Source organism: Apis florea, unplaced genomic scaffold (genome assembly GCF_048593485.1).
Source record: "Apis florea isolate Af1SG1 unplaced genomic scaffold, ASM4859348v1 contig_37_pilon, whole genome shotgun sequence".
NCBI lineage: Eukaryota > Metazoa > Arthropoda > Insecta > Hymenoptera > Apidae > Apis > Apis florea.
The window spans coordinates 2486598-2501898 of NW_028256861.1; the positions used below are offsets into that span (position 1 = coordinate 2486598).

A 15301-nucleotide genomic window follows, 5' to 3' on the forward strand; every position below is an offset into this window, starting at 1 on the left:
GTCTCCCAATCGACCAACTTATTAGATACGTTGTCGTCGGCCGGTTTCCATGCTCGATAATCGACCTAGTGACCTTTATACTAGCGACCTTACGTGTTCCTCGCTCCACACGCAACCCGCGGCTAGAAATTACAGTCACGGGCTTCTTCCTGGTGCATTGCTCGGACTCTTGCGAGACTTTCGTATGGAGTTTTTGCCACGGAGATAACGTTGCCATAACGGTACGCTCCACCATCACTCGACTCAAGTGTGCGAGAAAATATTTTTCTTTCTATTTGGAGCATTTGGTAATATAAATGTCTAGTGACTTTTCTCGATTTCGGCAATATATATAACTGTATATACGAATCGAAGCGAGTTTTATTCTCGATCATTATGTTATCGATATGATGCTATCTTATTGTATATAATTTTCGATGTATCGATAATTATTATTAATGTAGAGAAAAAGGTTAGAGTTGTTATTTTTTCTTATTTAAAATTATTGTTAGAATAATATTTAAAAAAAAGCCAAGTCTGTAATAAGTTATATAATAATAATCAAACTGTAAAGAATATATTAATGTTATATCGATAATCACAATTTTAATTGAAAAAAGAAAATATCTTATTGATTTTTATGAAACATTTACAATATATTGTAAAATAACAAAAAAAGGTACTTTCCTCAATTAATCTTTTATTTTAAGTAATAAAACGAAAATAGTTATTGAGTTATGGTGTCAAAATTAGAAAAAGTCACGAAATCACGGTATTGCTTAAATATTGCATTTTCTATCCGTTTAACTATATCGTGAAATTATACCAAGCAATTCCTGGAATTGCTTCGAGCGACGATGCGTGTAATCTGAGACATACGATGAAATATGCGTAGTTGAATCATCGCTACTATCCATCGAGCAGTTATCGAGATACGAAGAATAAAATTTTCATTTTTCTTTTACTTTATAATCGTGGAATTATATTAATATTTTGTTAATATTAATGTTTTTCCAATAAAAAATGATCTCAAATACGATTACATTTAGATGATTTTCAATAATAAAAATAATATGCCATATCTCTCCACGAACTTACGATGCATAGCGTAAAAAACAATTAGAAACATTCTTTTTATCTCATAAGAAATATTTTTCTCCCTTAATTCTCACAAATCAATAAAAGATAATTCTTAAAGCAATTATCTCCCCGGATTACTCTAGTCGCTTTAATCTTAAATTATATAACAATTGATCGTATCAATTAATCAATTTTTATATTGCAAGAAAAATATTGTAAATTTTTTGATTTGTTGATCAGATCTAAAGTTGACTCGATAATCGTGGTCAGTAATGGTAAGTCGTAGGTGCGTTAAGTACGTCTCGTCGCGAGACGACGGCTCTCCTCGTTATTAGAAAAGTCTCACGTACTTACTCGACGCGAAAAGGCGCTTAAAGCTATTCACAGACATGCTTGGTTTCTCTATCTCTTCTTTGTCTTTTACAACTTCGTTTCACCATGTAATTTTTAGTATAATATATGATACATAAATATTTTGCATGTCTCTTTTCATCAAAATAAATATTTGGATTGGTTATTTTGAATATAGAGATCCTTAGTTAATTTTTCAGATCTATATTTATTATTTTTCTCATTAATTAAAGTCTTTTCGAGTCTCAAGTCAATTTCTAGTGTGGATTAAATGTGGAAAAAAATGATAGAAGACGAAATTTTCTTTATTGCATTTTTTTTTGTAATATTCATTTGAATATTGGCGAGCTGTTATTTAATGTATATATATATATTTCATTTCCTCTTGTTTATTCATTTTCATTTTGTCGAGTTCTGAAAAAATTTTGAAAACAAAAGTTAAATGGAAAAATTATTGAAAAAAAAAAAGGATTTATATTCCGAACTTAATTTTAACTAATAATAAATTTAATCGAATCTACTGACCAAAAGTTCACACGACATCGTATAATTTTTTATTTTTATTTTTATTGGTAAACAATGTTCTTCTAATTTCGTAATAATTTTTAGGAAAATAGAATTATTAGAAACATAATTAAATCATTTATCCTAATCGTATTTAGAGATTTATATTCAAAATTTTTCTCGTTCTTCAAATGCGATAATTTAAAATTTCCTTTTCGAAATAATCCTCGATAACAAAAAAGTTGAGTGCAAAGTTCGCGTGGGAAAAGTGGATTTTGAGGTTAATCGAATGAAAAGTGTATATCGGCCCCGAGCAAAACTTTACTTACAAATTCATTCTCTCTCTTACTTGTGTACACGATATGATACGCTTGACAAGGATGAAAAACCTCGGGAACAAGCTACGATTTCTCTATGGTTTCCACGTGTTCCTTTCAGACGCGCCTAACACGATTCGAATGCGATTCGAATTCACCTCGAGACGCGTTCCCACGCAAACCTTTCAACTAGACAAAAGTAGACCACATGCGACGACTCGACCGAGCTTAGATTAACGAGGGAAGCAATTCGAAGACTCTAATTTCGGTGAAAACGAGAGGGAGTATATAGGTTTAGCTTGAACCATTCCTTTCCCATATACGGCCTCTGTTCTTTAACAATAGTGTAATAATAATAATAAATGCAGTCATCTCTATCATTTCTTCAAACTGTTTCGCCGAGTTTTTTTTACATTTATATCAAAGGACGGTCGAATATAGATGTTCTTTTTCTTTTATTGAAAAATGCAATTGACAAAACATTGACACTTCCTGGAACATTTATCTTCCTTATTAGTAAACTCGACATGATTTCAATAGTCAATATGCATTTACCGTCGAAGTACTATTATTAAATTGATAATAATGGACTTTGTTATTAAATTGTAAAAAAATAATTAATGAAAGATACAATGAAAGATATATTTAAATATATATTCACATCGTATTCGTTGTATAAAAGAAACAAACAAACAAATGGATGGTTTAGAGGTTATGATTTCGAACATATATTGAAAATACACGTATATTCAATATATTCGTATTATAAACAACAAATATCTTAAAAACAAGTATATATTAAATATACGTATCTTAAATTTGCATCTTAAAAATACAGATATAGAATATTTATATATAAATATATATAAATCAAATAAGACCTTTAGTGTATATTCGCTTTAAAATTTGTGTACATTAGTATTTTTAACTTGCGTATTTTCGATTATCACATATCTAACCGTCAATGAACTTTCATTAAAGAAATAATACCAGGAATAGAAGATAAATTTAGTAAACGGAAAGGTGTTTGAACTTCTAATCGTATTATCGATACATTACCGTTTTGGCGAACCGAAAGCGAAGCTACCGGAAACATGGCGGACGTGCATGACGGACAGCTAGCTCATTCGCAAATAGAATCTAATCAAACACTTGAATGTAGACACTTAATTGATTCATAGAAGAAATTGTTCGCGATTATCGATCGGAAAGAACTATGCACTAATCTATTTATATATTATATATTTTTGAATGATGAATTTACGTGTTCGCAATCATATCTATATAATTTTTCTACTGCTACTATTGCGCCATCCTGTGTTAAAATGACAAAACACAATTCATATATTATACTATAATTGATTTGCGAAGTATTCAAGTTGCAATCTTCTGGACTTATTTCATCGATAAAATTTATTCTTTATTATTTCACTTTAGTCTATTAATCTTTGATCTTAATAGTAATAATTTTTAAATAGGGATAGTAAAAAATTTATAAATCGATGTATCTATCATCAATCAATATACGGATAATATCGATATATTGTTGTAATAAAACATCGATATTTATAATGACATTTCGATATATCAATATTTTTTTTACTTATTTAAAAGTAAGAAAAGGATTTTTTACGAATTTTAATAAAAATTTCTGTAAAATTTATTTCATATCGGAACATAAAAGTTTTATTCGGTTAATTCGTTATTTGTTTGATACACTATCTAAAAATATTCTTGTTATATAAACAATTTCTTCTTTATTTTAATGAAAATAAATTACACCATTATAATTTTTTAATTTTTTAATGAAAGAAAAATATAATTATAAAATTATATATCATTAAAATTATTAAAATCCGGAAAAATATCAATGGTTTTCGATATATCAATTTTCAAATATCGACAATAAATATATCAATATATTTTATCGATATCTTGAAATCGATATATTGCGAAAAAATAATTTTCAAGAGTTTTATTTTGAAATGTATTCGCACCTTTAAACATATCGTACGATTTGAATCGATCGTTTACCAATCGAGAATGTAAAGAGACCGATACCTAACTTGGTCGTCAGTTTAGATCATGATTTTTTGTAAGACTATAAACAGTTATAAACAGCTAGCAACAAGAAAGTAGCACATATTTTTTTAGCATCGTAATTATATGAGTTAGCTTTAAGTGCAACGACCTACGTGACTTTTCATTAAGGATCAATGTTAAATATTTATTATTTATTATTTACTCTTATATTATACATAATCTTCACATTGGTTCTTGACTGATGTTTTTAGAAGAATATAGAAAACATATAATATATATAAAATATATATAAAATTACGTATATCTCATATATATCATTACAATCATGTAAAAATTATGTTTAAAATTTACATATCTACGAATCATATATAATATGTATATATATTTATTATATGAGAAGATCGCATCGTATTATGCCATCGTGTCGCATCATATTATCAGTTATCAAGTCTCCATCAACAATTTTAACTTGCTTTCTCTTTGCTGCTTTTTAAACTATTTTATTAATATTTCTTATAAAATAAATATTTTTATGGTTTTTATTTTTCAATATATTTAATTTTTTTATCAATAGATTGTTTTAAAAAAATTAAAATAATCGCAAATAACAATAAAAATAAAAAAGAAATTTATGAGCAAAGTTAATATAGATTTTAAAAAAGAAAGATTTATTATGTTTCAATTACAATTGAATACTTTCTTATTGAATACTATGCGTAAATTGATTATTTTTAATTTAATAACATTATTATATAATTTATCATACAAAAGTAAGCAATAATTAATCAAAACATAATACAAATGTTCTACACCTTCACATACACCTATATGGTTTTCTCATCTTTAGCAATCTTTGAAAATTCAAACTTCGGGACAGGTCGGAAATATTCGGACGAAATCGGTCGAGGTCTCGACACTTTTATATTGCTCGGGAGCCCGAATTTTTCCGATCTATCCCGAACTTACCATACTACTAGACACTCTATATTCTCAGTTGATTTAAATTAAATAATCAACATGTATCATCGATAGTATTTGTTGTCAAAGAACGAAGAAATTTTCAATTAAATCAGTTTTATAGATTTAATGTGAAGTAAAATTACAGTGAAATTACATTATGTTTGTGTTTTGTTAACATAATGTCAGAACAAGTGCAAAAGAAATATCGCTCCGTTAGGATTGAGTTTATTGACACGTTGCGGTTAGGGTGACAGGCGAATAAATCGCCTCCGCAGACAACGAGATGCAACCAGCCGCACGAGTCGCGTTTCGTATTACCACAATAACCGCGTGCCTATTTACACTTAGCCAGTGGTGCTCGTTAACACATTTAAAGAACACGATTGTACGATTTTTTTTTCATATTTCGTTCACAAACCGTTGGATGTTCTTTGTTATTAAGCATCGCCATCATCTGGAATCCGGATATTGCAATGTACATATTTATTTTAGGTTTTTATTTTATTTTAATTCTTTTCTTTTTTTTATAATTTCTTAGCTTTTTATAATTAATTTTTTGAAACATACAATAATAAGAATATAAATAAGAAAAGTTCTTAACTTATATTTATATAAAAGATAATTTTTATATTTTGAGTATATAAATATATAAGTTTTAATTCTGCAAATATTATGTAAAAAAAAAATAGAAACTTTTTGGTATACGATTGAATAGAATTAAAAAATAAATATTTTTTTTATCTATTCATTATTAATAAATCGAGAAAAATAAAATTCATTGAATTAATTCAAATCAAAAAATGTGATTCGATATAATTCCAAAGTGAGTGTCACTGAATTAAAACCGTGTACTTAAGTTTCTAATACGTTATTCAAATGGACCAAGAAACACGTAACGCGTGCTCGAAACATTTGCAAACAAGCGTGACTAATTTTCTTCTCGTGACACATTCATTTGCCGCCAATATTTTGTTACATATTATCGATTGAATTTATAAGAATTTCACAAAAACCATCGAATCAAATTGATTTCGAAAGAAGTAGTTTCTATAATAACATATATTCAACATATAAAAAACATAATTATTGAGGGAGATGAGTCATTCATTATTCAAATACATTTATTAAGTCCATCAAGTTACATATATATATATATATATATATTGTATTTGTTATTTCTACAAAATATGAAAATATCCTGCGAATATATTAACACCTTGTATATTTGTGATTATTACATATATTATATTTAAAAAGCAGATGTATGTTATTCAATTTTAACAGTAATGAAAAATGAAAAGTTGGAATAAGATATTGAACGTAAACACGTTATTCGTGTCACTTTCACTGACAACCGATGGCATACAACAGAAGATTAAGTTATTGTTCGTTCCTTCGAATCAACTACAATTTCATACGTCACGGAATTTATCTTTACGACTTATAATTAATGTTTGCAGCGAATCGTTTTTTTCTTTTCTTGCGGTTATTTCATAATTCCAATGGTGAATAGTTATAATTAAATGTACAGTAAGGAGCTGGAAAGAAATCTTGCAGACTTGCACTGAGGTAAAGCAAATATATTCTTTTCTATCACACACTAATACGCAATGCTATATGATTCTATTTGTAGATGTGACACTTCAATATATATATATATGTATATATCTGTTTTTATGAATGTATTAGATTCACTAAAATGAAGAATATTTTATTCCAGTTGAAACATAGATTTCTATACAAAGTGTTAATATATTCATATTGAAAAGTGATATTTTAATGAAATAAAACGATCTCATTTCATCTAATTCAAATTTCAACTGCATATAACTTAATAAGTACATCGATTTTCCTACGAATATATATATATATTTTTCTTTCTTTTCTTTCTTTGACATTGATAAAATGTAAAAAAATGATAAATTTTTCTAATGAATTCGAATTTTTACTTTATGTTCTTAATAATATGAAAGAATTATCGATTTATTATCCGACAGAAGGTAGCATAATCGAACAATTAATTTGTTTCAGCTGCACCGTAGTACTGTTCAATCCACGGAAGAATACCCAGGCTCACGTGTTGAACGCTTGTCGTAAAACGGTTACCTCTTTAGCGCTCGCCGGCGATGGAAGGTTTCTGGCGACTGGCGAGTGCGGCCATATGCCAAACGTCCGCGTCTGGGACATTTCTGACCCATACAATGCCGTGCAGTTCGCCGAGTTTTCCGGGCACAAGTATGGCATCAATTGCGTGGTGAGTAGTAATCGCAAATATATATCGATCAGAAGCAATCATAATATTTTTCACATCGAATTTATATTTTCTATATATATTCGAGATATTTGACAAATATTCGCAATGATCAAGTTTTTTTTATAATCTGAATTCTTAACACGAAACATGTCTCTTATTTTAATACGTCGTATAATTCTTTCGTCGTTAACGATGATTATAGTTACCAATTACGAATATAATTTATTCGTTAAAATTTCGAATTAATTTCATTTTAATATGCATTCTTTTTTATTATTTTTTTATATTATATATTAAATATAAATATAATTCGATATATTTTTTTATAGTAATTGTTATACGATGAATCGAAAAAGTATTTTTTCAACAATAATTTTATATAAACAAATTATACATACAAATAAAATCTATTTTGATTACAGAGATAATATGCAAAATTAAAATTTTTTAATGTTGCAATAATTTAAAAATAATATAAACAAATTCAAGAATTTGCAAGCCAAAAAAATAGTGATGACACTTGTGAGTTTAATGCTAAATTATTACTTTTAATTGTATATAAAGTTGATATGCAAAATTATTCGTTGAAAATTATTTTACAACATAGGCAATTTAATTTTGTACGAATTAAAGAAATAGTTTTAAAATATATTTTTACATTTTGTAATAGAGAATCACATGTAAAACTTCCTTTTTTTTTTTACTATACCTCATGTTTCTTTCATGTGATATTTTTCTAAATAATTCATATATTTTACTTACTTTTGATTCGAACAATATTAAATACAAATATTATTTCTTTGTTCTTTTCGTTTTCATCAACTTTTCTTTCTACATATCCATTAATTAAAATATTTTTATCGAATATATTTCTATTTTAAATTTTTGCTACAATTTGTTTCAGTTTAAATTAAAAGTACAATCTTATGCTTATATTACAAATTAATCATTATACGATTTTTTTTACATCCTGTAAAAAAAATTCACATATATTAAATTTGTTACTTCTCTATTCCATGGAATAATATAGCCCTGTTCGCCATTCAGTAGTATAACTTGTTATTTCTCAGCCAACCAACTGAATCACTAGCATTCACAGTAGTGCTCTTTTTAATATTTGGAATCGAGACCGGATCTGAGTATTTATCTGGTGAGATAATTTTCTGTGAATTCTATTTAAGAAATAAAAAATAATAATAATAATAATAAATGAATGTGAACAATTATTGAACCAAGTTAATTATTGAACTTAGAATATGGGAATTTTTGTAGTTCATATTTTCTCATTTCAAATAATTCGTGGAAAAAGCATACATATGGCAAAACTATTATTGCAAATGAAAACAAAAAAAGATGATGACAGTATTATACTTTAAAAAAAATTTCTTTATATTCAGTCCTATATTCATTCAGACATAGTGGATGATGTCAATAAAAAAGTATTATTTTATTTGAAATTCAAATAACTAATCAAGAGATCATTTATCAATTGATTCAAATAAATCAATATATGATTATTTTTATTTTTCAAATAGTTTATTTGAATAATATCCAATTTTGATAAATATACGGTTAAAACTGCGTTACCGACTGCGAAAATCTGACTGTGTTAAGGAAGTAAGAAGATAAGTTTTATTTCATCGAGAAAAATTTCATTTCGGGGGTTTTTATCGCATCTCTTTGTTCGTTTCTTTTGCGTTCATCTCGGCGCACCGAGGTTCCAGTGTAAAATTACTTTTCGCAAAGACGAAAAAGGCGCTTTTCAACTCCCATCGCGACGAATATCAAGGGGGCACAGTGGATGTTCACAATGGAAAAAAAAGGGCGCGCTTTTATGACTCGACGAGTTTATCACTTTCTACGTCTATCATTTTCTACTGCTCGCATTAATTAAGATTCGCCGCTTTTATTTCGCGACACTTTTGTAAAAATTTACATAATTAAAAAGTTACTTTATGAACATTTTATAGATAATTAAAATATATTTAAAAAAAAAAGACTCATTTTACATTTACATCATTTGATATTACCACATTACTAATTTTATTATTATTAATAGTAATTACTTTATTGTTCATATTTGATTTTAGGATACATTCTAATATTATTATTTCTATAATTGGATGTGTGAAAGATCAAATATAAATATAAATTTTTTAATGCATCAATTGACAGCTCGATAGTCTTCATAATAACTTATTTATTATTTTTCCAAGATTAATTAGTTTAAGAAATATTTTAATTTCAGTTTTATATACTGTAGAATCATAATTTTATGCTAATATTGAAACTAACGTTAGTATAAGAAAATTACGAGGTACTTTCTGACGCATCTAATTAGAACAGTATCGGATTATATTTAACGTAATAACTAGTTTTCATACATTGAATATATTTTAACAGTTCCAAACAAAATTCCCATTAAAATTATATTTTAGATTAAGATTTCGCTTCACTTTGATTGGGAATCTGATAGAGAAAAATATTATCTTATGAATAAAACTCGCGTTTTGCTTTGTAACAATTGATTAACAATTAAAATTATTCACAAACATTTAAATTATAACAAAATACCATTCCAAAAAATTCTCTCATGTTTCGTAATACACATCCAGCTAATTCACGCGATTTCAATATATCAATTTCTTCTCGAAACATGGGCAGAAAATTTTTCTTCGTAAAAAAAAAAAAAAAAACGAAAGGAAATACGGTCTTAGATGCGTTTAATTCACGAACGAACGCCACGCGCATACACGTACGCGCAACTCGACGTACAATTCGAGATGTCGACACTGGGCAGGGCACGTGAATACTAAATTGCTTTCTCAGCGAACGGGACAACGGTACCCTTTTTATTGTTCCACCGCATTCCCTCGATATCTTGGGTACAATGATCCTTGCTCGAAAGGTTCCGCGTGCACGCGGTATTACGTCGTTCGACCATGAACAAGTATGTATACACACGATCTTTCAACGGATCTCTCACGATCATCCTGATCGCAATTCTTAAATTATGGATCGTTGAGCTTTTCTCTGAGAAAGTTAATGGAGATTTGTTAATAATTTTTTGAATTAAAATTGATATTTAATTTTTTATTACAATCAATTTCTAGCCTAGTTATGTTTATATATTTACATAAGTTGTAAGCTCATGCAAAGTATCAATGTATTTACTTGTGAGATATCTTTGATCAATTTTAAAGATTAAAAGAAATAATTAAAAATTGGCATAAAAAAAGAAATTCGATTGAATTATATTTATTAAGCAATGTTTCGAACGAAGTAAAACAGGATAGTAAAGTTTATGTAAAGTGTCTCTGTTCTCAACAGATTCTCTTGTTTCATTTTGTCTAATGTAAGCTTCAATCCCTTACAATTAAAATAGATAAATTATAAATAATTAATAAAATATATTGATATACCAACATTTTTAATCTCTGGAATCAATCTTTCGAAAATATCTCATGATTATATTTAAACTCTCTGTATATAAGTTAAATTTTGTAATCTTCATTATTAATGATACGTAAAAAGTATGGAAGATTTAAGAACTATTAATTTAGATCTTGGTGCCTCTATTTTTTTCAATCGATCATAACCAATATAATTAACAAGAGAGACAACATGTTCCTATATATATATTTTTCTTTTTCTTAAGGCATTTTCACCGAGCAACAAGTACGTGGTATCGGTGGGTTCTCAACATGATATGATCGTCAATGTCTGGGACTGGAGGAACAATGTTAAAGTGGCGTCAAACAAAGTCTCGAGCAAAGTGAAGGCCGTATGCTTTGCGGAAAACGGCAATTACTTTGTTACCGTCGGTAACAGACATGTCAAGTTTTGGTATCTCGAGTATTCGCGCAGTGCCAAGGTAATTAATCCAATCTCTTTATCCCTTCTAATCTGTTCGAATAAAATACACTCGTCGATTATTGCATCTAAAATTGTGATCATCGATTATCGATATCTCATCGATATTTTATCGATAGTTTTCGATATATCGATAATATAATTTAGATTATCATTAACGGATAGAAATAACTAGAATTTTTTTTTTTTTTTTTAAATTATCGATGTATTACCAATATCGAAATTTTTACAGATTTCGATCGATACTCAACTTTGTAGAAAAAATATATATATTATAAAGAACGGAACGAAACATAAATTTTTTATAAATTTCACGAATTTACAGTAATTTAATTTTTGATTTTAATAAATTATTTCTTTTTATTTCTATTTCTTACAAATTATGCTTGGATTTGAAAAATATAAAAGATTTCATGCGTTATAATTAATGTTGAAATTTAAAATTAAGTTTTTGTATTTTCAATATTAATTGTTATATTTTGTAACATTAATTACAACGAGAGTTTGAGACAAAGCAATTAGGATTTTTTATCAATTTATTCGAATAGCCATCGTTTTGAATGAATAAAAAATACACAAAAAAAAAAAAGTCTAAAAGTAAAAATTTAAAAATTCTTGTGACACCTCAAAATTTAAAGATTAAGTGCAAATTTACCATTAAAAAATAAATATACAATTTTAATTTCTTCGCTCAACTCTATTGGCGAAATTTGGAAACAGTATAATGCGAAAGAAGTGATAATGGGAATTTTGTGCAGTATAAGGAACCTGTGCCTTTGATGGGTCGGTCTGCCATATTAGGAGAGCAAAGAAATAACGATTTCGTGGACGTAGCCTGTGGTCGAGGGGAAATGGCAGATTCCACATATGCGATTACGAAAACAGGCCTTCTATGCGAATTCAATAACAGGAGGCTTTTGGATAAATGGGTAGAACTTCGTGTAAGTATCTTTGCCTCTACTGCCCTCTACCTAAAATTTTGTATTTAAACTTGTTATATATATGACTGTACACGTGACTAACCTCAATTTCGATGTTATCACCATAGAATTAATTTCAATGCGATTCTGTATGAAAATAGAACTCGTTACGCCACGTTAACTTATCTCTACGACTCCCTATTACTTTTATGCGGGACATGTTAATAGATATGCTAGTTTCACTGTTTCACTATCAAATGGGTAGGTAATTATGCGAGAAAAAATATACTTTACCGATTTCGACAACCTTCGTATTGTTGAGCTCAACATTCTGAACAATTTTTCCTTATATTTCTTAAACATAATAGCGTGATTCAGAAATACATTCAGAAATAATTATTTTAGAGATGAAATTAAAATATTTAAAAACCATATATACCTTTTTATAGTTGATAATAATGTTAATTGATAAGTTTATGAGCTTTTAATTGAAATATTTAAAATTCGGTTTATATTCACTGATTATATTTGGTATTAATCGTTTTAATTAATATTGTTGGAAATATTGAGAATGCATTCGTCCATTAAGAAAACATGACTGCGATAAATATTCAATTTTCTTTTTCGATAAATAATTAAATATTAAATATCGACTGAAATTGAACTTGTTCTCTCGCTTTCTTTTAGTCTTCTCTCAAAGGTATATTAATTATTTAAAAGAGTCACATATGGTTCGTGAAATAATAATTTGGCCACTGTTATTGTACGAACATGTTAAAGCACAAAATGCTAAATAAACACAAGCAAATAGAAAATAAAATTATACTATAATTTAATAATAATAATAATAAAATAATATTATTTTAAATATAAATTATTTTGTATAAATTATTTCAAGATACTCTAGATATATAAAATTCATTTATTCGAAATAAAGGATTTTCTACCAAAATTATATTTCAAGATATTTAAAATTGAAATTGTTTTTTATTTCTAAAAACTTTGATAAAATTTTCATTTTTGATTTTGTACATTTTTTAATTATTAATAAATTATCCAATATAATAATCATTTGATATTATTATTATTATTAATTTGTTAATTGACATATATTTAATTTCTTATTTTGTATAATTACACGAATTTTATTATATGATAACTCGTTTCAAGCAACTGGCTATTTTCAGACGAGCAGTGCCAATTGCATGGCCGTTGGAGACAAATACATTTTCATCGGTTGTGCAGAGGGAATTGTGAGGTGCTTTAGTCCTAACACGCTTCAGTTCATCACCACTTTACCGAGAACACATTACCTGGGCGTGGACGTTGCTCAGGGATTGTCCATTAGGTATATGGACAATTTTTAACGTTTTCTTGATTACTTATTTACCAAAACTTAAGAAAGAATAAATATAAATTTATTTCTTCAAATAATATATAATATATAATAAATATATTATAACATAATAAATCGAGGATATATGTTTAATTCTAGGCATTATTAGATAAAAAATTTATCCAATAAGATAATTTTTAACATTTTATTTATAGACTATATAAAAAGATATTGGTTAATTTATTATTGTTTAGTTATTAGTTATTGCATTAATTTATCTTGATGAAGTTTAAAATCTAAGTACCAAATACTTCTGTAAATATTAAATAATATTTGTCAATCTTAGACCTACAATAATTCTACATTTTTTTTATTTATGGATTTTCTATTTAAAAAAAATTATTCTATTTCTATATTCTATATTTATATTAAAAAAAATTTAACCAAAATTGATTTATATTCATGATTAATGAATTTATATTCATTAATCAATTTATATTCAGATTAATTTTTATATTCATGATTATTAAAGAATTCTGCTTAAAGAATTATATTCTAATTAAATAAAATAATACTTACCTTAAATTTTCCTTAGCTCTGATAAACAAAACTAAATTTAATTCCTTTCTAATCCATCTTATCGATTCCAGCCATATGTCTCAGCACCCAACAAATGCAAGGTATCCAGACGCCATCGCCTTAGCATTTGACGAGCGAAACAACAAGCTCACCTGTGTTTACAACGATCACAGTATCTACGTTTGGGATGTACGAGATATCAGACGAGTCGGCAAGTCGCATTCGTTCCTTTACCATTCGGCCTGCATCTGGGGAGTCGAGATGTATCCCACTGGATCGGATTCCGTGGGCACCATGCCGGCTGGTAGTTTCATTACATGCTCCAGCGACGACACCATCCGCGTGTGGAACCTTGAGAAAGACATTTCCCCTAATGACACGCTTTACAAACGGAACATCTACAGCAACGAGCTACTCAAGGTTCTCTACATAGATCAAGAGCTAACTTATTTAAAAGATCTTGATCTGGCCGCAGCTGGATCAACAGAAAAGAGCGACGCCTCGTATGATAGTCGGAACGGTGTTAGATCAATCAGAATCAGTCCTGATGGAAAACACTTGGCATCTGGTGATAGGTCGGGTAACATTCGAATTCATGATCTCTCTTCGTTGGACGAGCTGTGCTTGATCGAGGCACACGACGCGGAAGTGCTTTGCCTCGAGTACTCCAAGTTCTCCAGATACTCGACAGAACCTCCTAGACTGTTAGCCAGCGCTTCTAGGGATAGATTGATTCATGTGTTTAGTGTGGATCAAGGATACAACTTTTTACAGACGCTGGATGATCATAGTTCTTCCATTACTGCCGTCAGATTCTTCAATCAGAGCAATCAGAGTAATCAGATACAGATGGTGTCCTGCGGTGCCGACAAAAGTATTATTTTTAGACAACTGCAATCGGTTAGTTTGATTACTGTTTTTTCTTTCTTTTCTATTTAAGTGGAAAAAATATCGATTTTGAAAGTATAAATTTACATATCTAATTTTGAAATTCACGAAAATTGATAAATTAATATTATTGACACATATTTTTATTCAAAAATAGAAAAAATTTTTTTATAAGAATATTGCATTTATATTACTTCTTTAAATTCACCTACGAGTG

At 28.0% G+C, this 15301-nt stretch overlaps 1 protein-coding gene and 1 long non-coding RNA gene across 16 annotated transcripts in view; one reads left to right on the plus strand and one right to left on the minus strand.

Moving 5' to 3' along the window:
- Wdr62 (WD repeat domain 62) overlaps positions 1–15301 on the plus strand; it is a 129975-nt gene that overhangs the window by 96665 nt on the left and 18009 nt on the right. For all 15 annotated transcript variants that reach the window (XR_015294747.1, XR_015294746.1, XR_015294745.1 and 12 more), the window contains 5 exons: positions 7266–7488; positions 11147–11362; positions 12120–12302; positions 13469–13629; positions 14268–15096. Coding sequence is in view for 3 of the 15 variants with exons in the window: in XM_086916079.1 (XP_086772205.1) it covers positions 7266–7488; positions 11147–11362; positions 12120–12302; positions 13469–13629; positions 14268–15096 (1612 nt within the window). In the remaining 12 variants the exon portion in view is untranslated. The remainder of the gene's footprint in view (positions 1–7265; positions 7489–11146; positions 11363–12119; positions 12303–13468; positions 13630–14267; positions 15097–15301) is intronic.
- LOC147656289 (uncharacterized) lies at positions 1237–3548 on the minus strand. Its single transcript, XR_015294762.1, has 2 exons — positions 3291–3548; positions 1237–1824 (listed from the first exon to the last, which is right to left on the minus strand). It is a non-coding gene; the product is annotated as an uncharacterized LOC147656289 (long non-coding RNA).